This window comes from Lepisosteus oculatus, chromosome 13 (assembly GCF_040954835.1).
Source record: "Lepisosteus oculatus isolate fLepOcu1 chromosome 13, fLepOcu1.hap2, whole genome shotgun sequence".
Taxonomy (NCBI): domain Eukaryota; kingdom Metazoa; phylum Chordata; class Actinopteri; order Semionotiformes; family Lepisosteidae; genus Lepisosteus; species Lepisosteus oculatus.
Genome location: NC_090708.1, coordinates 3,537,520 through 3,562,412, shown reverse-complemented (window position 1 = coordinate 3,562,412; position 24,893 = coordinate 3,537,520). Strand labels below are relative to the sequence as shown.

Genomic DNA, 24,893 nt, shown 5'->3' with positions numbered 1-24,893 from the left:
AAAAGTTAAGTGTTCTTGCTTTCACACTAGTACAGGCTTTAATATGCACCGTATGGCTGATTCTTTCTCCTCCTTTCACAAAGCAAAATATGAAATATTATAAAGATAGAATCATTCTAGAGTGTGAGCTGGGATCTGCAGGTGCATTCTGTGCTGTGTTGGGGTATATAGGATTCCTCTCTGCTATGTGCTTTGTGCTCGCTTTCCTGGCTCGGAAGCTGCCTGATAACTTCAATGAAGCCAAATTCATTACATTCAGCATGCTCATATTCTGTGCTGTCTGGATCACCTTTATTCCAGCTTATATCACGCTGTCTAGGAAGTTCAGAGTAGCTGTGGAAATATTTGCTATTTTAGCATCAGGTTCTGGTTTGTTTATCTTTACGTTTGTCCCCAAATATTACATTACATCACTTCAAACTGTGAAAATTTTTAAGAAAATAACATGAGACTGCAAAAAAAAGTGTTCTCACAATTAAGCAGTTAAGTTTTGTTCATATGATTTTCTCTAAATATTTTACATGAACGTTTATTTGCAAACAATGATTACTAACAGTGTATTAGTTTTACAAAAAACACTAAAATTATAGGCTGAACAATAATGACAAATTGCATACATGTTATCTATGGGTTCAGTTTTATTTAAGAGAAACCAATGAGTAATAAAAAAAAAGAGAATAAACAATTCAAAGAACATATTGTGCTATATACTTTATACAGCACAGACAAGACCTAGCCTATCCATTGTGATTGTGATGTACAATCACAGCACATTTACCTGAATTCGTTTCCCTCTTTTTTGCACCAAACAGCTATTTCATTCATAAATGTCCCTGTGAAGTTAATGTTTATGTTATTAGGGTTTTCCTGTGGTTTCCCAAAGTCAAATAAGGAATACAGACAGCGTGCTTTTACTTTTTAAATCTTATCTGCCTCCCTGCTGTACTGTACTGTATGTGCTACACATAGACACCCTATGCTTCATCAAAATGATAAGAAATAATAAGCTTGTGATTTCATTACAAAATCCACCCATGACTCATTCATCATGTAAGATTCAAAATATATACTGTAGTGTCTCTTGCTAAGCCTTAATTATAGATCTGTAAAGGATAAATATATCTGATATCTGAGAAATTAAGAAAACAAAAATTAACTTTACTACTGCTTATTATGGTTATTATGATTATTAATTTATTATTTCTTAATTTTCCTGTATCCAAAATAACTTAATAGTCTTTCTCAGATATCTTTATAAATACAGATTTTAGAACTAATAATGTTGCTGAGATTGGATAAAATACCTTTCATGAGGTGACACCTGCAACATCACTGCCCATGACCTGAAGTCACCCAAGATCTGGGGAGGAGTCTACAACCCTAAACACTGCTCCGTACTGCTGCTGACTGTCATTATAATTAACTTTCTATATCATGCAACACGCTGACCTAATGTGCGTCTAGAACCTTTTTTTGTTAAACATTTGCAAAGCTTTTTCATCTTTGTCATCATTTAATGAAATAAAAATAAACATTTTCAAAGACTCTGTGTCCGGATTGTCACAAAGCTCATTTTTAAAAATGTAACATCTGCAGGGGAAAGCAAGCCAGTCAGATAATTCAGAAAATAATACTGTAAGATGAAAATTATGAAGAAAGTTAATACAGATGCTTAAAAAATCTTTCTGCTTGCATACTGTAAGTAATATCCAGTTATGTCCCATTTTGATGAGTCAAAAATGATTTATATACTTGCAAGGTGCTAAGATACACTTCCCACTTGTTATTCAGTACCCTTCCTTTCATGTGTGTCTTTCTATCGAATTTCTATAGCTGCTTGATATTCCTGGTTAAATTTTTGCTTACAATTCACTAACTAGCTGTCTGCGGCACCTTACTGACGTACTGTCAGTAACCATAATTGTGATACACAGATAAGTGTAAGGAATTATAATTATTAATTGTGTGACTTCTCAAAATATGTGCACCTAAATTGAATTAGGTTTGCCATATGAAAAGGGGCTTTAAAAAGTGTGCATATATCATTTGAGATTCCACAAAACAGTAAATCATTGGAATGGAGTGATTACACTTACTGTAAAAAACACTGTACAATGCTGAAGCTGCTATTGTTTTAATCAATAATGGCATCTAATTGGCTCATGGCATCATAATTGCAGCATTTTTTTCAACCAGAGACAGTCTCTCCAATTGTTTAATGAAGTATTTGAGTTTCAATGTTTAATTCTGATCTAAAAACACAGCTGAGATTGAAAGTACTAAAGGTCTGAGATAGCCTTCTGACCTAAGGATCCCCTATTGCATATTGAGCAATAGGGTACCTTCAGTACAATATGGAACTGGGCAGTGCATAACAAATAAAATATCAAAATACAAACATTTTGTAATGAGCAACACAAAATGTGTATAAACTCCCATTCTCATTATTATTTGGGATCATGCATTAACATTGCTTTTTGTTATTTAAAATCAAATACATATGAGAATAAAGCAATAATTTTATTCTGGCTAAAGAGATACCGACTGTATTACCTGTAGGATTATGGGATGTGGCTTAACATTAGAAAACAGGAAATCCTTTCAAAACTGCCTTTACAATTCACCCCAGGGCCCAGTCAAGACTGACTCACCCTTTATTCCACCCCTGCTAATTACATTGGAACTGAATGTAACAAAGACAAAGGAACTGGTGGTAAATTTCAGGAGGAAAAAGGTCAAACCTACTCCTGTCTACATCCATGGGAGTGGCGTGGAGATGGTGGACTCGTATTAGTACCTGGGAGTGCACATCGACGATAGACTGGAATGGTCTAAGAACATCGAGGTCATCTACAAGAAGGGACAGAGCCGACTTTACTTCTTGAGGAGGCTCAGGTCCTTCAATGTGTGTAGTAAGATGCTACATATGTTCTATCAGTCGGTGGTAACGAGCGCCATTTTCTACGCAGTGGTATGCTGGGGCCCTGGGATTAGAGCAGTGGATTCTAAAAGGCTGAACAAGCTCATCAGGAGAGCAAGCTCTGTCATTGGGTCTGACCTGGACCCCTTGGAGGTAGTGGCTGAGAGGAGAAGGTGTCCAAACTAGAGGCCATCATGGACAACATCTCCCATCCCCTCTATGACAGGCTTGTAGAAATGAAGAGCACATTCAGCAATAGACTGATTCATCCACGGTGCGACAGGGAGCGCTAAAGGAGGTCATTCTTGCCTTCTGCCATAAGACCGTACAAGGTATCCACCTTGCTTCTGGGCAGAGGCAACATTGACAGTGACCTGTTTATGGACTTAACACATCTACACATCTACTGCTACATCAGTTCTCTTGCTTTTCCTGTTTACAACCGTTTTTTGTGCAATATATGCCAGGGACCCGTGCAATACATTTATATTTATATTTATATCTATATTTACATCTATATTTATATTCATATGTGTGATACGATTTTTCTGCGTACTGTTCTGTTCTAGTTTGTTCTTTGTGTGTCCGGACTGTGAGTAACTCTTTTAGTGCACCCCTCACTGTACTGATTGTATTGTATGTATTGTACTTTTATTATTGTATCATTCGTTACACTGTGGCTGCGTTGTCTGTGTAAAGCTGCTGTTGCACTGCATTTTCCCTCACGGGATCAATAAAGTATCTATCTCTATCTCTCTATCTCTGCTAGCATTTGTATTTTCTGTGCTCTACAAGGTAGAGGTTAGATCCATCCCTGGGTCAAATGCATTTATTTTGTGCTATTACAGAATATTTTGGATATACTGTAATGAAACAGAAGCAGAAGTAAGAGGTCAGTGTAGCAATATCCAGCAGCAAGTTGTTTTCTGGTGACTCTAACACATGATTTCCATCCAGGCCAAGATGAAACCGGCTGAACTGAAATTAAATTTTCAAAACCAGGGTAAAATGTTTTGTCCCAGGTTAAGAATTTACAAGCCTTGTTTTGTGTGCAGAGGTTACCTCACCTATTGGACACAGGTTGACAATGGCTAGAGTAAGTGAATGTGGTCGCATCTTTATCCTGGGTTAAAATACATGTAAAAGCCTAGAGCAGGATGGAAAGATTGCTCAATTATTAAAGCTGCTAAAAAATTGCACATTGCTTTTCATATATTTTTAAGTTTCAAGATCTAATTTCTGAGCTTTGTGAATTATTTATTAAGAGCATTTTTGTCCTAACAAAATAACAAAAAACAACAGGTCATGAAACTAAGTTACTGTGCTAAACATGATTGTAGAATGGTCCTGGTGGAATCTAAATGCTAAGATTACTGTAGCACACTGTATGTAAGCATGAGCACACTGATAGCACACTGTTCTGAAAGTGAGTACTAAATAAGCCATATTCACAGTGGCTCAGACCAGCTGAGCACCTGAGTCCCTGTGACATCTTCTGTTTACCTCCGAGAATAAAGTCTTTGATAAAAATAAAATGACGACTTCCTTCAGTCTGAACATCTGCAAAACCCAGAATTCTATAAAAGACAGTTGATTCAAATGTTTGGTATTTGATAGGGAGCTTAAATTTGCAATGCTGATAGGGAGCTTAAATTTGCAATGCTGTTCCTACAAATAGCTCTGATGGGACTTTTAACAGAAGCAGAAAAACCCAAGTGCAGACTACAGGCAAAAGCTGAATATCCGCAGTTATCGAAGGATGGAGACATTATAATTGGAGGGATCTTTTCTCTCCACAGTGGTTGGACTGAGGCAAATCTCACTTTGTCAACCACACCAGAGCCACTGAAATGCAGAAGGTAGGTTACATTATTTAACACTAAGACTCTACACTGCCAATTAGAAAAAAGCTATTTAATTGTTGTAAATAATAAAAAAGAAACATTTTAGCAAACTAAATATTAAATAGTAAAATATTGGGAGTCAAAATGTTTAACACTGAAAGACCACATGAAACAATGTACAGTATTCATTTAATCTATTCTTATTTAGTTGCCTGACAATTAAAATGTAGTGTTTCAATCGAAGCCTTAAAACCTATTATGATTTGATTGCACAAGCATTACAAATGTAATAAAAAAACATTTTTAAACCTTTTTAAGTCTACATTTACAATGGCTTCCATCAGAAATCAAGGAAAATCCATTATAAATTAGAAAGTGAAATGAATTAAAAAATATGTTTTCACAAACTTTGTTTCTCTTAGTTTAAGCTTCAGGGAATTTAAAAATGCCCAGACTATGGTTTTTGCAATTGAAGAAATAAACAACAATACAGAAATTCTCCCTGGCATTACCTTGGGCTATAAGATCTATGATTCGTGTGGCTCTATAGCTCTGGCAGTAAAAGCAGCCCTGTTGTTAATCAATGGACTTGAGGAACATCTCTCTGACACACCTTGCACCAGGCCAGCTACAGTTCAAGCAATAATAGCAGAGACATCATCATCGCCGACAATAGCAATTTCAACATCGGTCGGACCATTTCAGATACCAGTGGTAAGTTTTTGGTAATGTCATGCTTGACAATAAATGGTGATGAATACACAGATTTAGTTAAAACTCAGTGAATTTTCTGAGTGCTGTGCAGAAAAATAAATTCCTGAAAATTATAATAAAGAATGAACAGGGGTTTTCTTATAGATGTTTTTCTCCACAAAAGACATTTCTCCCTCTCTTTCCATTTCAGATCAGCCACTTTGCAACCTGTGCATGTTTAAGTGACAAAAATAAATTCCCTTCATTTCTCAGAACCATCCCCAGTGACTATTATCAGAGCAGAGCCCTGGCTCAGCTTGTGAAGCACTTTGGATGGTCCTGGGTTGGAGCCATTTGCAGTGACAATGACTATGGCAACAATGGCATGGCTACCTTTGTACAAGCTGCCCAAGAACAGGGTGTCTGCGTGGAGTACTCAGAATCTTTCTTCAGGACCAACTCCAGGGAGGACATTTTGAGAATTGTTGAGATTATAAAGACATCTAGCTCAAAGGTTATTGTAGCTTTCATCTCCTATTTGGATATGGAGGTTTTGTTAAGGGAACTGTCTCTGCAGAATGTAACTGGTTTGCAGTGGATAGGCAGTGAATCCTGGATTTCTGATTCACACATTGCCACTGCTCACTGGAGTCATATTCTTTTGGGATCAATGGGATTTGCAATCCCTAAAGTAAAAATTAGAGGCTTGGAAGAATTTTTACTGAATGTTCATCCATCCCTCAACATATCTATTTATAATGAATTGTGGGAAACAATATTCAGATGTAAACTGACCGTCAAGGACACAACTGAAAACACAAATCTGTGCATTGGAACTGAAAACTTAAGAGACATTCATAACCAATACACGGATGCAAATGACTCGCAGATTGCCAACAATGTTTATAAAGCTGTATATGCTGTCACTTATGCACTAAATGATATGTTCCCTTGCAAAACTGCACAGGGTCGTCTTGGAAATAAGACATGTCTAAATAAGCTGGAGGCTGCACCTTGGCAGGTAATTTGCATGGCAATCTGCTGTTGTTCTAGTAATTTAAAATTCTGCTTTTTTAAGTAATACAATCTTTTGTTGTGCATGAACTGTTGCCTCACTTTAGGTACTTCATTATTTGAAAAGAGTTAATTTCTCAACCAAAAATGGAGAACAGGTGTTCTTTGATGACAATGGAGATCCTGCAGCCAAATATGAATTACTAAACTGGCAGTTAAATAAGGAGGGCGAGATTGAATTTGTCACTGTAGGTCACTATGATGCATCTTTACCAGCACGGCTTCACCTTGTTGTGAATAACTCACGCATTGTTTGGACTCAGAATCCGGAGAAGGTATGGATGAAAAAAAATCTCCGTAGATATGTTGTGAAAAACATTTGATTTTGTCAATGATGGTGCTATAATCATACATTCATTTGATCACATTTGTCAAGGCAGGCACCTGACTCACACCTGACTAGCTCTGTCACTTATCTTTACTATTTGACTATTAATTACCATAGTGCAATCTGTCAACCACCTATGGTGTTGCAGTCTTCAACAGTTAAAATGTTACCTTTCTTTACTTTTATCTTCTTAACAGCAAAATACAGCATGAGCCTTCTATTGTTTGTTGTGTTTTGATGTGTTGTGTATTGTGCCCTTAAGCTTAATAGGTTTTGTTGTTATAAAGGTGCCTGTGTCAGTGTGCAGTGAGAGCTGTCCTCCAGGCACTCGGAAGGCTGTTCAGAAGGGAAGGCCTGTCTGCTGCTTTGACTGTGTACCATGTGCTGAAGGAGAAATTAGTAACACAACAGGTACTGTAAAAGGATGGCTGCATTTTGAAATCCATGGAAAAATAATCTTGATGTACACATACAATTGCGCAATAGTTGATCAATACTCCTTAAAAAAGATTATACTCTATGAACTTGGTTAAAAACAGTGTTCACTTAAAGTACACACTGTATACCATGTTACTGACCTTGGAAAGTCTATTTTCCTATCCAGTATATTTAGGCAAAAATGTCCTTCTACAAGTGCTGAAAGTAAATCAATATTGATAATTTTGTTTTACCAAGTTCTCTCTTTAGATTTTAAATTGTGATTTTAAAATATATAAGGTAAACTTATCATAAGACAAATACTGTACATTAGGTACCAAAAATATGAGGTTGTTTACAACACTGAAACTAAATGCATCTCTGTTTCATTTTCTTGCAGATGCTATTAATTGCATTAAATGTCATACTGAATATTGGTCAAATAAGCAAAGAGATAACTGCCTATTGAAGAGCACTGAATTCCTGTCCTTTGGAGAAACTATGGGAATATCTTTGGTGACATTCTCCATACTTGGTATTTGTTTAACCATAGGCATGGCTTTGATCTTCTTTAAATATAAAGACAGTCCTATTGTCAAAGCCAATAACTCTGAACTGAGTTTCCTTCTGCTCTTTTCATTGACACTGTGTTTCCTCTGTTCACTTACTTTCATTGGCCAGCCCTCTGAATGGTCCTGTATGTTGCGCCACACAGCATTTGGGATCACATTTGTCCTGTGCATCTCTTGTGTTCTGGGGAAAACAATAGTGGTGTTAATGGCCTTTAGGGCTACACTGCCAGGCAATAACATAATGAAATGGTTTGGGCCCAAACAGCAGAGAATAAGCATTTTTATGTTTACATTTGTGCAGGCTTTGATATGCATTCTTTGGTTGACAATTTCACCCCCTTTTCCAAATAAAAATTTAAGATACTATAAGGACAAAATCATATTAGAATGTGACCTTGGATCTACTGCAGCTTTCAGCGCTGTAGTGGGTTATATTGGATTTCTTAGTGCCATGTGCTTTGTGCTCGCTTTCCTGGCTCGGAAGCTGCCTGATAACTTCAATGAAGCCAAATTCATTACATTCAGCATGCTCATATTCTGTGCTGTCTGGATCACCTTTATCCCAGCCTATATCAGCTCCCCTGGAAAGTTCACTGTAGCTGTGGAAATATTTGCTATTTTAGCCTCAAGTTTTGGGCTGTTGTTCTGCATTTTCATTCCTAAATGTTACATTATTTTAGTAACACCTGAGAAAAACACAAGAAAGCTCATGATGGGTAAAGTGTCTTCAAAATCTCTTTAGTCTTTAATATCATGTATACAGTATATATACTGTATATACAGTATATGACTTTTATTTCCCAGGTATATAAGAAAGACAAAGTGCTTGAACTTCAATCACAATTTATCCTCTGTTTTGAATCTTTGACATTTCCTTGCATCATGAAAGGGCAACACTGTTCCACAAGGTGTAGGCTTCTGCAGATCAGCTAGGAACTTGTCAATTAATTATTGTACAATACTTAAGAAGATTAGCTGATTTGACTTATTATCAAATATGTTTTTCATTAATCAAGTAATATCAGATGAGGAAAGTACATCTTTGAGGACTGGAGTTTTTCATCACCTAAACCTTAATCCTTTATTTTTAGTGGGTTATAAAGATGGATATAGGATTATATCTTATTTTAAGAGATGTATAGTCATAAGAGATTTCTGAAAACCTAACATATATTGTAGTTAAGTAGTGAACACACAAATAATACATATACTGTATGCTTAAATAAAATTTCCTACATCTTTTATTAGCAATTGTCTTTTTATGTAAATTAATGGTGCACAATTTATGTGGTAAGAATATATTGCCTTTAATGTTACACTGAATCCAATAGTATTAAATTTCTAAAAATTAAAAAAGTGAGATCTAACATAAAGTATCAACTAATATTATCATTACAGCATGAAATACAACATACTGTACAAACAATGCATGCAAGTCACTACAATGTTATCTGCATTTTCTGAATGTAAATAATTTTAGTCAAGCTGACCATGGTGAAATGCCTCTGTCTTCACCTCCCTTTGCAAGCAAAAAACAAGCATGCAATTTCAAACATAAAATACTATGTAGAAAGAATTATTCTAGGATATGACCTGGGATCTGCAGGTGTATTCTGGACTTTATTATTATTATTATTATTATTATTATTATTATTATTTATAGGGAATACACGTTTGTGCTTGCAAAATAACAAATCAAATAACAAAATAGGAAATAAAAATAGGAAATAAAAAGCAGCAAAATAATAAATGAACAAATAACAAAAAAACTGCTCACAGAACGAATTTATTAACTACAATAACGGAAAGACAATAATGTTATCTAAATTCTAAAATTACCGTACCATCTAAGCATGAGCACATTGATAACGCACAGTTCCGAAAGTGAGTAGTAAATTAATCATATACACAGTGGCTCAGAACTGCATGTTAGGAGGCAGCTTAGCACCTGAGGCATCTTCTGTTTACCTCTGTGAATAAAGTTCCTGATGAAAATAAAATGTCGACTTCCTTCAGTTTGAACACCTGTGACACCCAGAATTCTATAAAACACAGTACATTTAAATGTTTGGTATTTGATCAGGAGTGCAGATTTGCAATGCTGTTCCTACAAATAGCTCTGATGGGACTTTTAACAGAAGCAGAAAACCCCCAATGCAGACTACAAGGAAAAGCTGAATATCCGCAGTTATCAAAGGATGGAGACATTTTAATTGGAGGGATCTTTTCTCTCCACCTTGGCTGGAATGAGGCAAATCTCAGTATGTCAACCACACCAGAGCCTCTGAAATGCAGAAGGTAGGTTAACCTTTTAAACAATAATACACAATGTTTCTGGGCCACCATAACAATACTCTATAATGCAAATCTGAAAAAATCCTTCATTATTCAAAACAACTAAAAAACATTTTAATAAGCTTAAAAATAATGGGGTCAAATGCTATATGAATGTTCACAAATTCCTAATTAATTCTGATGGACCAGCACTGAAACAACAAACCACTATCAAATGTTCTTACTAATTACCTGACTCTTACTGTACAATTTAGTATTTCAAGTCTTAAAACATATTATTATGTACAAAAGTTGGACAAAAATTCCAAGTTTAAAAAACATTTTTAACTGTATAATAAAAAATACAGTACATGCATGGGAGTCTGATAAAATATGCTTTTACTACACTGTGAATTGGTGATACTTCTAAAGATGTCCATAAACTTTGAATTTACCAACAATTCCATCAGAACTCAATGAGCATTTATTTTAAATTAGAAAATGAAAAGGGAAAAGTCATTTGTTTATTTTCAGGCTCACACCTGAAGAAGGCTCCATAGCCGAAACGCTGTGTTTCCTTTCTTCTCTTTTCAGCATGGAATAAACCCATTACCTGTTCCTTTGTAGCCTACGCATGCTGACGCAGCTACCTGCTTGAACATTTTTTTATTGTATTGTATATCTCCATTTTATCATATGTAGAATTCATTTTCTTATGTTGGTACAAAATATCCATTTAAAATTTCTTTAAATCATCTTTCAATTAAAAATGTAAAAATTAAATATTAAAATTGTATGTCTATGCATTTGCTCTAGTTTAAACATTGGCGAACTTCAGTCAGCACAAACAATGATATTTACCATTGAAGAAATAAACAACAATACAGAAATTCTCCCTGGCATTACCTTGGGCTATAAGATCTATGATTCGTGTGGCTCTATAGCTCTGGCAGTAAAAGCAGCCCTGTTGTTAATCAATGGACTTGAGGAACATCTCTCTGACACACCTTGCACCAGGCCAGCTACAGTTCAAGCAATAATAGCAGAGACATCATCATCGCCGACAATAGCAATTTCAACATCAGTCGGACCATTTCAGATACCAGTGGTAAGTTTTTGTTAATGTTAAACAGTATAATAATAATAATAACAGTAAAAATAATAATAATATTCATCATGACGATGATGTTGAAGAACACATCAAATTAGCCAAAATTCTAATTTTGGCTTGCCTGAATATGATGCACAAAAAGAAATGACTTAACATTATAATATACAATGGAAAGAGGTTTTATTGTGGTTGCTTTTCTGCACACAGGATACTTGTCTCTCTTTTTCCATTGCAGATCAGTCACTTTGCAACCTGTGCATGTTTAAGTGACAAAAATAGATTCCCTTCATTTCTCAGAACCATCCCCAGTGACTATTATCAGAGCAGAGCCCTGGCTCAGCTTGTGAAGCACTTTGGATGGTCCTGGGTTGGAGCCATTTGCAGTGACAATGACTATGGCAACAATGGCATGGCTACCTTTGTACAAGCTGCCCAAGAACAGGGTGTCTGCGTGGAGTACTCAGAATCTTTCTTCAGGACCAACTCCAGGGAGGACATTTTGAGAATTGTTGAGATTATAAAGACATCTAGCTCAAAGGTTATTGTAGCTTTCATCTCCTATTTGGATATGGAAGTTTTGTTAAGGGAACTGTCTCTGCAGAATGTAACTGGTTTGCAGTGGATAGGCAGTGAATCCTGGATTTCTGAATCAAACATTGCCACTGCTCACTGGAGTCATATTCTTCTGGGATCAATGGGATTTGCAATCCCTAAAGTAAAAATTAGAGGCTTGGAAGAATTTTTACTGAATGTTCATCCATCCCTCAACATATCTATTTATAATGAATTGTGGGAAACAATATTCAAATGTCGACTGACCATCAAGGACACGATTGAAAACACAAATCTGTGCACTGGAACTGAAAACTTAAGAGACATTCATAACCAATACACAGATGACTTACAAATTGCCAATAATGTCTATAAAGCTGTGTATGCAGTTGCTTATGCACTGGAAAATATGTTCACTTGCAAAAATGGACAGGAATCTTTTGCAAATAAGACATGCCTAAACATATTGGAGACTGAACCATGGCAGGTAATTTGCATAGCAATCTACAATTGTTCTCAGCATTTTTTTATTATAATCCTTTCAAACTGTCTTTCACTTTGTTTATAAAAACATACATCACTTTAGGTGCTTCATTATCTGAAAAGAGTTAATTTCTCAACCAAAAATGGAGAACAGGTGTTCTTTGACGACAATGGAGATCCTGCAGCCAAGTATGACTTACTAAACTGGCAACTAAATAAGGAGGGCAAGATTGAATTTGTCACTGTAGGTCACTATGATGCATCCTTACCAGCATGGCTTCAACTTGTTGTGAATAACTCACGCATTGTTTGGACTCAGAATCGGGAGCAGGTAAGGATGAAAAAAAGTAAACCATTTCTTGGTTGATATGATGTTGTTCGATGTAAAGAGCTTGATCTATATTAATAATCACATATTTATAAACATCAAGAGGACCTGTAACCTATTTCAGACGAGATTCCCTGCTGGAAACCCTCAAACACTGCTTCAAGTCTCTTTACAGTACAGTACAGTCCTTATAAATTCAAGAATGGCTCGGAGAACCGAGAACAGACAGAAAGTAGAGCTTTGGGGCAGGTTTATTTTTTCTCCCACCCCCTTATTGCAGGGGGAGGTCAAGTGTGGTTGTGTAATCAAATTTTATACAATCTTTATCAATTTTGTGTAAGGGCAGGCACCTGACTCACACATAACCGACTACTGTAGCTCCGTCACTTGATCTTACTAACTGATTGACTAAATCAGCTTGTTCGATCAGTTAACCAGACAGTTTCTGGTACTGCATCCTTCAGCAACATTGTGTTGTGATAATGATAAAGTTACGAACTTTCTTTTGCTTTAGTTTTGTTTGTTTATTCTGGTTTATTCTATGTTCTTTCTAGTATATTTTACTGTAAAATAACTTTTGTTGATTTAAAGGCGCCTGTGTCAGTGTGCAGTGAGAGCTGTCCTCCAGGCACTCGGAAGGCTGTTCAGAAGGGAAGGCCTGTCTGCTGCTTTGACTGTGTACCATGTGCTGAAGGAGAAGTTAGTAACACAACAGGTACTGTAAAAGCATTTTGATGTACTGCACACAATGACATGCTTTTAACAGTTGACCAAAACTTTGTAAAATTTTAATTTGAGCTTCGGTGGGAACCAAGATCGCATAATGTACCATTTTACTGACCTGTTCTATTTTCTAGGAGTCCATTGTACTTAGGGCAAAATGTTCCACTTCATTTGCTCAAAATAAATTAATACAAAACATTTTTAGTATGTTCACTGATTATTATTAAATTGTAAGATGTTAAAACACTAGTTTTGTTACATAATGTAACAGCAACGTTTGCAACATTCAAAGTAGTGTTTTATTTCTGTTTCATTTTCTTATAGATGGTGTTGATTTCATTATTTCTGCAAGTTCGATATTTCAAATTGTGAATTAAATATGTTCAGTATCATATGCCAAACACATAATGTGATTTTTTTTAATGTTTAATTTTCTTATAGATGCTCTTAACTGCATTAAATGTCATCTGGAATATTGGTCAAATACACAAAGAGATAAATGCATCTTGAAAAGCATTGAATTCCTCTCATTTGAAGAAACCATGGGGATATCATTGGTGACATTCTCAACACTTGGTGTATGTTTGACCTTAAGCATGGCTTTGATCTTCTTTAAATATAAAGACACTCCCATTGTTAAAGCCAATAACTCTGAACTGAGTTTCCTTCTGCTCTTTTCATTGACACTGTGTTTCCTCTGTTCACTTACTTTCATCGGCCAGCACTCTGACTGGTCCTGTATGTTGCGCCACACAGCATTTGGGATCATATTTGTCCTGTGCATCTCTTGTGTTCTGGGGAAAACAATAGTGGTGTTAATGGCCTTTAGGGCTACACTGCCAGGCAATAACATTATGAAATGGTTTGGGCCCAAACAGCAGAGAATAAGCATTTTTATGTTCACATTCGTGCAGGCTTTAATATGCATTCTTTGGTTGACAATCACACCCCCTTTTCCAAATAAAAATGTAAGATATTATAAGGAGAAAATCATACTAGAATGTGACCTAGGATCTACTGCAGCTTTCAGTGCTGTGCTGGGTTACATTGGATTCCTCTCTGTCATGTGCTTTGTGCTCGCTTTCCTGGCTCGGAAGCTGCCTGATAACTTCAATGAAGCCAAATTCATTACATTCAGCATGCTCATATTCTGTGCTGTCTGGATCACCTTTATCCCAGCTTATATCAGCTCTCCTGGGAAGTTCACTGTAGCTGTGGAAATATTTGCAATTTTAGCTTCTAGCTTTGGGCTGTTGTTCTGCATTTTTATGCCAAAATGTTACATTATTTTACTTAAACCTGGGAAGAATACAAAAAAGTATTTAATGAGCAAAACATAAAGAGTTATAGTCTAAGTTAAACTATTTCACATTTTGTATTTGTCGTAGTTACCTAGGTTCCTTATTCTCCCGGCCTCTGTTAAATGTTCAATACAAATGTAACACAAAAACGATTGTATAAACAGCATAATTTTGAATAAAATACATTTTAATATACATCCTAAAATATGTTTTTGTTTTTTTTAACTGAAGCATTTTAGAAAAAGCAATGGTAAAAACTCAGTAGAGGAACAAGCAAAAACTAGGATTCATACTACCCCCTGCTGGAACAAAGGCAAGACTGACGCATCTTACATTGTTTTTCACCAGCTGATAAAAGACTGAATATTATGCACCAGCCAAACTGCCAAACTGTTAATCCATGGCAAAAGGCAATGTTTTCTTACATTTTTCATTCACTGTCCCCTCTATTACTGTACCCTCTACAGTATTTGTACTTAACAAAGTACATATGAAGACTATACCCTGTACTACAATGCACAGGACATACTGTACATATACTGTACTGTATACAGTTTACTGTATCATGTACAGTACTGTACATACGCAGATTAATGCTAAATACGTCAATTTCTTTTTTTCGTACACACTGATTTCAGACTGGTGTTCCCTGCACTGTCTTACCCACAGCTTTTTTTACACCCTCTACATTTAAAAAGAAAGCTAAGGTTGTGCTTATTCTTTCATCTCTCTTGCTTTACTTAAAGCTTCATGCACATTTAAATAATAATAATGATTTCTTACACTTATATAGCGCTTTTCTGGACACTCCACTCAAAGTGCTTTACAGGTAATGGGGATCCCCTCCACCACCACCAGTGTGCAGCCCCACCTGGATGATGCGACGGCAGCCATAGTGCGCCAGACCGCTCACCACACATCAGCTATCAGTGGGGAGGAGAGCAGAGTAATGAAGCCAGTTCATAGATGGGGATCATTAGGATGCCATGATTAGTAAGGACCAATGGGAAATTTGGCCAGGACACTGGGGTTACACTCCTACTCTTTTTGAGAAACGCCCTGTGATTTTTAATGACCACAGAGAGTCAGGACCTCGGTTTTACGTCTCATCCGAAGGACGGCGCCTGTTTACAGCATAGTGTCCCCGTCACTATACTGGGGCATTAGGACCCACAGGGTGAGCGCCCCCTGCTGGCCCCACTAACACCTCTTCCAGCAGCAGCCTTAGTTTTTCCCAGGAGGTCTCCCATCCAGGTACTGACCACGCTCACACCTTCTTAGCTTCAGTGGGTTGCCAGTTGGTCTTCACAAACTGCTCTAAACCTCTGCGAGTGACTGGACCTTGTGTTGCTCTGGAACACCATGTGACATTGAGGAAACAGATTTTTTAGTCTAGGTTTTCAGAAAGGCCTGTCTGTTTTATGTTCTCTGTTTGGTCTTCTTGGCTCTGTATTTTTTACCTTATTGTGTAATGTGCTTTTTGTTTATTTATGTATTGTAAAGAACTTTGAAAAGACTGCTTTTAAAGGCACAATACAAACATGTATTACTAATGATGCAACATTACTGTTTACAGTAACATTACATTACATTATTAGTATCATTAAACATAAAATGAGCATTATCTTTTCTTCTCAGGCAGAGTGTTTTCTTCAATTATATCTCAATACATTTGCAAGGATATGCTGATACTCTCAGCTTTAACTGTTAATGACTTAAGCACCCTGGGGACTGAACCACTATATAAACACATAAAGAAGGCTTTCTGAACACACCCAGCAAACTGTTGAAATGTTGTTTCTAGAAGTAGCGATATTTTCTTTTCTAGCAAATGCAGAGGAGCATGTCTGTACACTGAGAGGAAGACCAGCAATCCCCGATTTATCAAAAGATGGTGACATTGTCATAGGAGGGATGTTATCCTTTCACAAACGTTTACAAAATGTGCGATATACATTCAATACATTTTCAGAAGCTTTCAAGTGTGATGGGTAAGTACAACCCTCCAAATCTTTAAAAAAATGTTCTTGGCAACTGTGTTCCTGTTTTTTTTATCTTTATACCACATAAAATGCAGCTGTGCTTTTAAATAAATATTGTTCAGATATTCATGTCTTCCTATAATTTATAAAATATCAGTATTGCTTAACTAGTTAAATCTCGCAATTGTTATGGCAGTCAAAATTTAAATGTCTTCCTTGTTTTTCTCCTTCTTTAGATTGAATTTCAGAGAAATTCAGATTGCTCAAACATTGATTTTTGCTATAGATGAAATAAACAAAGATTCCAGCCTGCTTCCAAATGTTACCCTGGGCTATAAGATATTTGATACCTGTGGTTCCACACCTCTGGCCATTAAGGCAGCACTGGCTTTAGTGAACAGTCAAGATGAAACATTATCAGAAGAGCCCTGCACCAAACCAGCGACTGTCCCTGCCATAATAGGACTGTCTTCATCATCATCAACTATTGGAATAGCGACAACTGTCGGCCCTTTTCACATTCCTGTGGTGAGAAATGTCTTTCACCTTCTGTTAAAATTAATCAATTAAGGGTATCTATTTTGAAATGTTTTTAAAATATTTTTATTTCCCTTGTATTTTCAATCATAAAGTCATATAGAAACATCATATACAATAGCATGTCCCATAGAATGTTAACCACATAAAAATGTTAAATTGAATTTAAGTCTAGCTAGTAGAAATAGAAATGTATGCCACAATAATTCAACATTTCATTATAATTAAAAAACTCTTGATGACTCTGAACTCTGAGAACGTGTTTCTTAAAATACTGTTTTTTGTGTTTTTAAGAGAAATTTCTAAATAAAATAGACTTACTGTTTATTTCAATATCGCAATGAATAAAAATCAAATGACTATATCAATAGAAAAAAATCTTAAAACTGTACGGTACATGCATTATGTTGCTTATTTCATACGCAGATAAGTCACCTTGCTACCTGTGCATGCTTAAGCAACAGAAAAAGATTCCCTTCATTCTTCAGAACAGTTCCAAGTGACTATTATCAGAGCAGAGCCCTGGCTCAGCTGGTGAAGCACTTTGGATGGACCTGGGTTGGAGCCATTAGAAGTGATGATGACTATGGCAACAGTGGGATGGCTACTTTTGTGGAAGCTGCACTGCAAGAAGGAATTTGCGTTGAATATTCAGAGGCATTTTATAAAACCGATCCAAGAGAGAAAATTCATAGAATTTTAAAAACTATTAAAAATTCCACATCTAAAGTTATCCTGGCCTTTTTACCCCAAGTGGAGATGTCCATGTTACTACAAGAAATGCTGCAGCAAAATGTGACAGGTGTACAGTGGATAGGCAGCGAGTCTTGGATTACCTCCAGGAATCTCGCCACTAACGAAGGGAGTAAACTTCTTGGAGGTGCAATTGGATTTGCCTTTAGAAAAGCAACAATACCAGATCTGGAAGAATTCTTACTGAGCCTCAGTCCTTCAGCTGTACCTAACAGCCAATTTATGAAGGAGTTCTGGGAGACTGTTTTCAGCTGTAGCCTGAACACTTACAACAAGTCAATAGTGACAAAGACATGCACTGGATTTGAGCATTTAAGCCAAGTGAATAATGAATACACTGACGTATCCGACATGAGGATCCCCAATAACGTATATAAAGCTGTGTATGCCATTGCTCACTCGCTGCACGAACTTCTCACATGCTCTGATACAATATGTCCAAACAAAATAAGCATGGAGCCATGGCAGGTACGTTCTCCAGTTGCATATGTACATTTTGGCAAAGGAAACTGGCACGTTGTTATATTTCTTTATTATTGCAATGAATATTCTCTCCGAAAAAAAAATTGCTTTAAAAATAACAGTTCGAAATTAAACTGTACCCCAAAATTGAATGATACATCTTTTAAGAATCGCTATCAATTTCTGGGTCATGTCCTATATGGACATTAAAACATTTCCCTGGGTTTAAAATCTTTAATTCCTCAATTTACAGTACAAATGCATTACAAAAGAGTCACTAAAACTGGGATCAATTCATTGTCAAAAAATGTTCTGATTACGATGAACCATTAAATATAGAAGGCTTTCTTTTATTATCTTTTGTTATTTAAATATTTCAGTATTCATTTCAAGGTCTTTCAGTAGAAATATATACACCCATCCATCAATTTACAATCATAATTTGTTCCTTGAAAACTTTTGGTAAGGTGAAATATCATTAAATAAAAATGCATTTCCCATTATTTTACACAACCTTGTTTCTAAAGTCATGAAAATTATCCTATATTATTTATCTTTAGCCTAAAGGATCACTTACAGTATTCATCGAAGAACACTATTGCTTATGATAATTATGCTTTTTACCCTAGTACACTTTACAACAAAATAAATAAAATATGTAACGATTGTAAGAAAGCAGAGGACCTGGAAAGGTGGAAGCTTCTATTCTGCTACAAAAGACTGGACTTTGTCCAGCAAAACTTCACAAAACTCAGAAATTGTCAGTTTGGTCTAGTGGTTGGAAAAGCACAAGTTAAGCCATGTGTTTAGCCATTGATGTACCTCTATCCATCTGTCTTATGCAAATAATCCCTGGTAGGTGTAGGCGTAGGTTGGGTTAGGTGGATGTGGATACAGTTCGGGTTTGGATTTTGTAAACAATATGAAATTGGTTTATTATCATCATATCATTCATATTTTTTAATTAATTTATTCAATTTCTAGAACATTGATTAAACAAACTTGCAACACAATTTAAAGCTTTGCTGTTTCATTTATATGCCAAATTTACATTTGTGTTAAAGTTCTCTTTCCATGAACCTTTCCACAGGTACTGAACCAAATGAAAAGCATTAATTTCACCACCAGGACTGGAGAAGCTGTCTATTTCGATGAGAAAGGAGATTCAGCAGCAAGATATGATTTAGTAAACTGGCAGATAAATGATAATGGCGTTGCTGAATTTATTACGGTTGGATATTATGACACGCATCTTCCAGATGACCATCGGTTTAAAATGAATAATATTAAAATTGTCTGGAGGGATGGTCAGGATAAAGTAAAGGATTTTAAAGTATTATTTCTATTTTCTGTATTTATTGTAAAGGGTATATTAAAATTAAATTTATGTTCATTCTGATTTTTCCAACATGGAAAATAAACAGTAAATTCTTCCAAAGCATATTGAAAAAATTTTATACAAGATATTGAGATATTTAAGCAATCAAGGAAAAGAGCAGGAAAATGTGTTTACATCATGCTTTTAATATCCTGATTGAATTTAATTTAACATTCATCTGCATTTAGAATGGATTAGAATAGTAGATGTTTGCCATTACTTGGAAATCAAAAACAGAAAGTACATTTATAGAGCAAGACATTTTTTCCTTAATTCAACATTAAAATATAAAAACTAATATATCATGGCTGCAATATTCACATTTCTAAATTTCACAATTGTTTAATTTTTAATGTTTCAAAAGAAAATCACAGGACAGTCTTTAATTAGAATGTATGTTTTTTTTCCCACTGAAAACATCTCCTTTTTTTAAGGTACCCCAGTCTGTATGCAGCAAAACCTGTTTCCCAGGGACACGTAAAGCAATTAAGAAAGGAAAACCTATCTGTTGCTTTGACTGCGTTCAGTGTGCACAAGGAGAAATTAGCAACCAAACAGGTGAGATAAAATAATATCTCAAAGTAATTAACAAAAAGGCTCCTTTTTTTCTTTTTCTCTTAGTTTTTCTCTTGTACCTCGGCATGCTCAGTGAAAAACATACACAGGAATCTTTGCGTCTTTACAATAAAGGCCAAAAATATGAGAAAAAGTACAGGTACATATCATATGGCCACTGAGGCAAAATTGAATGACTCAGATTTCCAACAGAGATCCTCAGAGACTTATGATACACTTTAAGTACTGTATACTCATTAAGCATATTATTGTAGGTTGAATCCCATTAATTCAATTTTTTAAAAGATGATATATCAGCTTGCTATAGAACCCACGGAATGCGAGTGAAATATGGAGAATAAACTGCACCATACCAGTTGTTTAGAGACACCAAATTTAACTGAAAGGTGGTGATCTTGCTGACACTGACATGAATGTGCTTTACTGATGCTTATGCATAACACAGTCTCATGGAAAAAGAGGGACTTAAGATGGTGACTGCATATAATTAAAAAACTGAGAAATGAAAAGCGGTAGAGGTTTTTAGATTTATGCTATGAGTATGTTTTGAAATTATTCCCCCCAACATTTGCCACTGATATTTCAGAAATCACCTTGTGCACAATGTCATACAAATGATGTAATGCTAATTGATGCACATATTTTTGTTTTATACAGACTCTCTTGACTGTGACAAGTGCCCTCTAGAATACTGGTCTAATGAAAACCGAGACCAGTGTATTTTGAAGGACACTGAATTCCTGTCATATGAAGAAACCTTGGGGATACTCCTATCAATTTTTTCAATGCTTGGAGCATGCTTCACTTTAGCTGTTGCTATAATTTTGTTTCACTATAAACATACTCCAATTGTTAAAGCCAATAACTCTGAAGTGAGTTTCCTTCTGCTCTTTTCATTGACACTGTGTTTCCTCTGTTCACTTACTTTCATTGGCCAGCCCTCTGACTGGTCCTGTATGTTGCGCCACACAGCATTTGGGATCACATTTGTCCTGTGCATCTCCTGTGTTCTGGGCAAAACAATAGTGGTGTTAATGGCCTTTAGGGCTACACTGCCAGGCAATAACATTATGAAATGGTTTGGCCCCAAACAGCAGCGTTTAAGTGTTCTGGGTTTCACACTAGTACAGGTCTTGATTTGTATTCTTTGGGTGACAATATCACCTCCTTTTCCCAACAAGAACATAAAATATTATAAAGACAGAATCATTCTGGAGTGTGACCTGGGATCTGCAGGTGCATTCTGGGCTGCGTTAGGGTATATAGGATTCCTCTCTGCCCTGTGCTTTGTACTCGCTTTCCTGGCTCGGAAGCTGCCTGATAACTTCAATGAAGCCAAATTCATTACATTCAGCATGCTCATATTCTGTGCTGTCTGGATCACCTTTATCCCAGCCTATATCAGCTCCCCTGGAAAGTTCACAGTAGCTGTCGAAATATTTGCTATTTTAGCTTCAAGTTTTGGGCTGTTGTTCTGTATATTTGCCCCCAAATGTTACATTATCTTATTACAACCCGAGAAGAACACAAAAAAACATTTGATGGGCAAAATGCCCAATAAGTAACAAAACATGCAACTGGCATATGTTTACTCATCCTTGAATTGCTTGAATTACTTGTTTATTCATTCATTTGTAAGATTCTTTTTTCTACACCTGTTATTGTATGTTCTTAGCAATCACAAATTATATATTTAAAATGTCAATAAAATTGGATCTCTACACACATATTAGTAAATAGTTGCTCTTTGTGCATTGTTTAAAGTATCGGTCACAAATATGTACAGTATATGCAATAAAAAGAAAAATATAATAGTGCATACTATTTCCCTAATCTCTAGCTTCATATATTTGATCTCTATCTCATCTTCCATTATGGTTTATCTGAAAAGACAAAGCATAAACACACGTGTTTTAATTATGTAATGCTAAGTGCAAAGTATGTAAAAGCTTCCATTCATAAAATACTATTAAATCTAACTTTCCTTGGTTAAGAAAAATATACATCTGAATTTAGAATTGTTATCACACTTTTTAAATTTGAAAACATGGATTTTTCCATGTAGAATTTATGTATAAAATTCACAAATGCTAGATTTTATTTTCTTACTTACTTTTCATTGGCCAGCCCTCTGACTGGTCCTGTATGTTGCATCACACAGCTTTTAGGCTACCAGCAACCAGCAACCACCAATCTTCCAGTCACAGGCGCAGATCCTGAGCCACAGAGCCACTGCACCGCCTGACAGAGTGCATTTTGGGAATACTACAGAGATTCTCAATATAAGTGTATATTTAAATGTATAGCATTTTGAAAGAACATTCAGACCATATCAAGAGAAACTGGTACATCTGAAAATGTCCTGAATTTCTAATACATGGAGAATACCTGTTAGTTCTGAAGTGTTTTGGAGCTGTCAGAGACAGTGAGTAAACACATGGCCAGTTTCAACCTGGTTCAGTCTGATTGAAGGCTGGTTGTGCTCTTCTGATAAGAAATGTGTAATGGACATACATCTCACTGACTCCCACCACTGCTCTGCCACATTCCTGTAGCTGTTCCTTAAATGGTTTAAAAGTATACGGTTATCTAGAAATAGAAGAAAAAAAAGAAACTCACCTACTGTAAGAAAAGTAGTTCAAGTTGGTGGCTGCGTCTGCATGCATAGGCTGCAAAGGAACAGGTAGAGGGTTTATTCCAGCTGAAAAGAGAAGAAAGGAAACACAACGTTTCGGCCTTGGAGCCTTCTTCAGGTTTGAAGACCTTAAGAAAATGTACACTTATCTTAGAGTTCGAAGATGACAATAACTGAAATAACACAAATGGTGGCGTATTGAACTTGCAGAATGGCAACACTCTTTTTGAGGTACTGCTTTTAGGAACCTTTGGAATGAACTTCTTGTTTAAAGCTCATCTGAAATGGATATCAAACACTTTTAACATGAAAATGCTTATTTCGGTCATTACGAATAAGTGCAAATGAAAAAATACTTCTATCGTCTTATTAAAAATATTGTGGCTGTATGGGTACATATTTCTAGAAACATTTGAGCTATATAATTAATTTTAAATTAAACAAAAGTCAGGATTAAATCAACATCTAAACCCACAAACTGACTAGATATTCCAGATAAGTTTATTAATAGCTTAGTGTTTGCCTGAGGCCTGTGTGATGGAGCCATGATCAAGAGCTGTGAGGGATAAGGGTTAAGTTAGGTTTGTACTGGAATTAGCAAATTGTACAGTAGGTGGCTCATAGCTCATTCTGGACCAGATAAATAGCTTTTGATAACATAATGGGCATTAGATTTTAATGTACTCAACACATTTATGTTTCAGCATAACAATGTGTTAAGAAAAGTATGCACAAATAAAAACATGCCGTTACTTTTAAAAGTTGTCATTTGCAATTTAAAATAGTATTTTAATTGTCATTTAACTGTCATTTAACATTCTCCAATAATAAAAAAATGTTCAGAAATCATATTTTATTTTGTATCTTTATTATAAAAACCAGCAGCCATATCACCCTTCAGCTCTCAACTGGCTACCCACTGAGGATAAGCAGGGTTGAGCCTAGTCAGTACCTGGATGGGAGACCTCCTGGGAAGCTGTGGTTTCTGCTGGAAGTTGTGTTAGTGGGGCCAATAGGGGGTGCCTACCCTGCAGTCCGTTTGGGTCTTAATCCCGGTGTCTGGGAAAAATTTCCCTTCTCGGCCTTTAATGTGGCCTCCAAATTGTCCCCATGTATGACCCCAAGTTGCACTTGCCCTGCGATGGACTGGCGCCCTGTCCAGGGTGACGCTGTATGGTACAAAGCGTTTTGGCGAATGACATGACAATTACATTGTATGTCTTAAACTGTGTCCAGGTGGCCTCGTTTATCACCAAATACTTTCCCTAGAACATCGTGGAAGGACCTTGAGCTGTATTTAAATTTACTAGCAATGTAAATGTGTGGAATATTATGGATGACAGCAATATTAACATAAGCCGCCTTGTGATGATGTATGAGACGCTTTAAAAACAAACTGAAAATGTCAGACAAAGCCATATTTGATATTGCTGCCCTATGTATCTCAAAGGATTATGTGCCTGTGTGAGGAACTTTGTGTACTAATGTGAGTAAATTAATGTTTTGTAAAGAGGAAACACTTTTATTCTAGTGTATAACTTTTTCAAACATTTTCAAACTTTGATTGATTGGTTGGTTGGTTGTTTGGTTGATTAATTGATTTTCAAAGTTTTGTCCCAGAAGGTCAGCACATGAGAGAAGTTCTTAGGGTTTATTTGCTGACGTTTTTGAAGCAACACATATTTAAAGACAATTCTAAGTGAAATCATACAGTATGCAAAATATTACATTACATAAAATTAAACAAGAGTAAATTAAAATGTACCTGAACATTTTGTGACCTATTAAAATTCACATGCTCATTAAAGGAAGCAATGGAATAAAATCAGCTGAAAGCTTTACTTTTCCAAACTTAAATGGTGTTCCAAAAAAAGCTTTAAAAAAGACTGGACAGTCAGAGCTAGATTATGATCAAAACTAAGTTGTTGGTTTTTAATCAGCAGGCACATG

At 35.9% G+C, this 24,893-nt stretch overlaps 3 protein-coding genes across 3 annotated transcripts; all 3 read left to right on the top strand.

Annotated features, from left to right (window-relative positions):
- Window positions 1-4,582: 4,582 nt before the first annotated feature.
- Window positions 4,583-8,590, top strand: LOC138242187 (extracellular calcium-sensing receptor-like). Its single transcript, XM_069197541.1, has 6 exons — window positions 4,583-4,779; window positions 5,187-5,478; window positions 5,669-6,478; window positions 6,579-6,806; window positions 7,147-7,270; window positions 7,677-8,590. Exons 1-6 carry the CDS (start codon window positions 4,604-4,606, stop codon window positions 8,588-8,590), a joined length of 2,544 nt encoding a protein of 847 aa, XP_069053642.1. The 5' UTR covers window positions 4,583-4,603.
- A 1,419-nt stretch (window positions 8,591-10,009) lies between these two features.
- On the top strand, window positions 10,010-14,659 carry LOC138242139 (extracellular calcium-sensing receptor-like). The gene is made up of 6 exons (XM_069197265.1): window positions 10,010-10,146; window positions 10,939-11,230; window positions 11,469-12,272; window positions 12,372-12,599; window positions 13,188-13,311; window positions 13,761-14,659. The coding sequence occupies exons 1-6, from the start codon at window positions 10,112-10,114 to the stop codon at window positions 14,657-14,659; spliced, it is 2,382 nt and encodes a 793-aa protein (XP_069053366.1). The 5' UTR covers window positions 10,010-10,111.
- Window positions 14,660-16,534: 1,875 nt separating this feature from the next.
- Window positions 16,535-22,976, top strand: LOC102689417 (extracellular calcium-sensing receptor-like). Its single transcript, XM_069197697.1, has 7 exons — window positions 16,535-16,611; window positions 16,839-17,130; window positions 17,566-18,360; window positions 19,445-19,672; window positions 20,167-20,290; window positions 20,966-21,180; window positions 22,908-22,976. Exons 1-7 carry the CDS (start codon window positions 16,535-16,537, stop codon window positions 22,974-22,976), a joined length of 1,800 nt encoding a protein of 599 aa, XP_069053798.1.
- The last annotated feature ends 1,917 nt before the right edge of the window (window positions 22,977-24,893 follow it).

Bases quoted from the DNA above. Each gene is read 5' to 3' on its own strand.
- LOC102689417 (XM_069197697.1), top strand. From the start codon at position 16,535: ATGTTATCCTTTCACAAACGTTTACAAAATGTGCGATATACATTCAAT. The intron at 18,361-19,444 runs GTACGTTCTCCA...ACCTTTCCACAG, and splicing joins TAAGCATGGAGCCATGGCAG to GTACTGAACCAAATGAAAAG. The intron at 21,181-22,907 runs GTGAGTTTCCTT...ATCTAGAAATAG, and splicing joins TTAAAGCCAATAACTCTGAA to AAGAAAAAAAAGAAACTCAC.
- LOC138242187 (XM_069197541.1), top strand. From the start codon at position 4,604: ATGGGACTTTTAACAGAAGCAGAAAAACCCAAGTGCAGACTACAGGCA. The intron at 6,479-6,578 runs GTAATTTGCATG...GCCTCACTTTAG, and splicing joins TGGAGGCTGCACCTTGGCAG to GTACTTCATTATTTGAAAAG. The intron at 7,271-7,676 runs GTACTGTAAAAG...ATTTTCTTGCAG, and splicing joins AGAAATTAGTAACACAACAG to ATGCTATTAATTGCATTAAA.
- LOC138242139 (XM_069197265.1), top strand. From the start codon at position 10,112: ATGTCAACCACACCAGAGCCTCTGAAATGCAGAAG. The intron at 10,147-10,938 runs GTAGGTTAACCT...CATTTGCTCTAG, and splicing joins GAGCCTCTGAAATGCAGAAG to TTTAAACATTGGCGAACTTC. The intron at 12,600-13,187 runs GTAAGGATGAAA...GTTGATTTAAAG, and splicing joins GGACTCAGAATCGGGAGCAG to GCGCCTGTGTCAGTGTGCAG.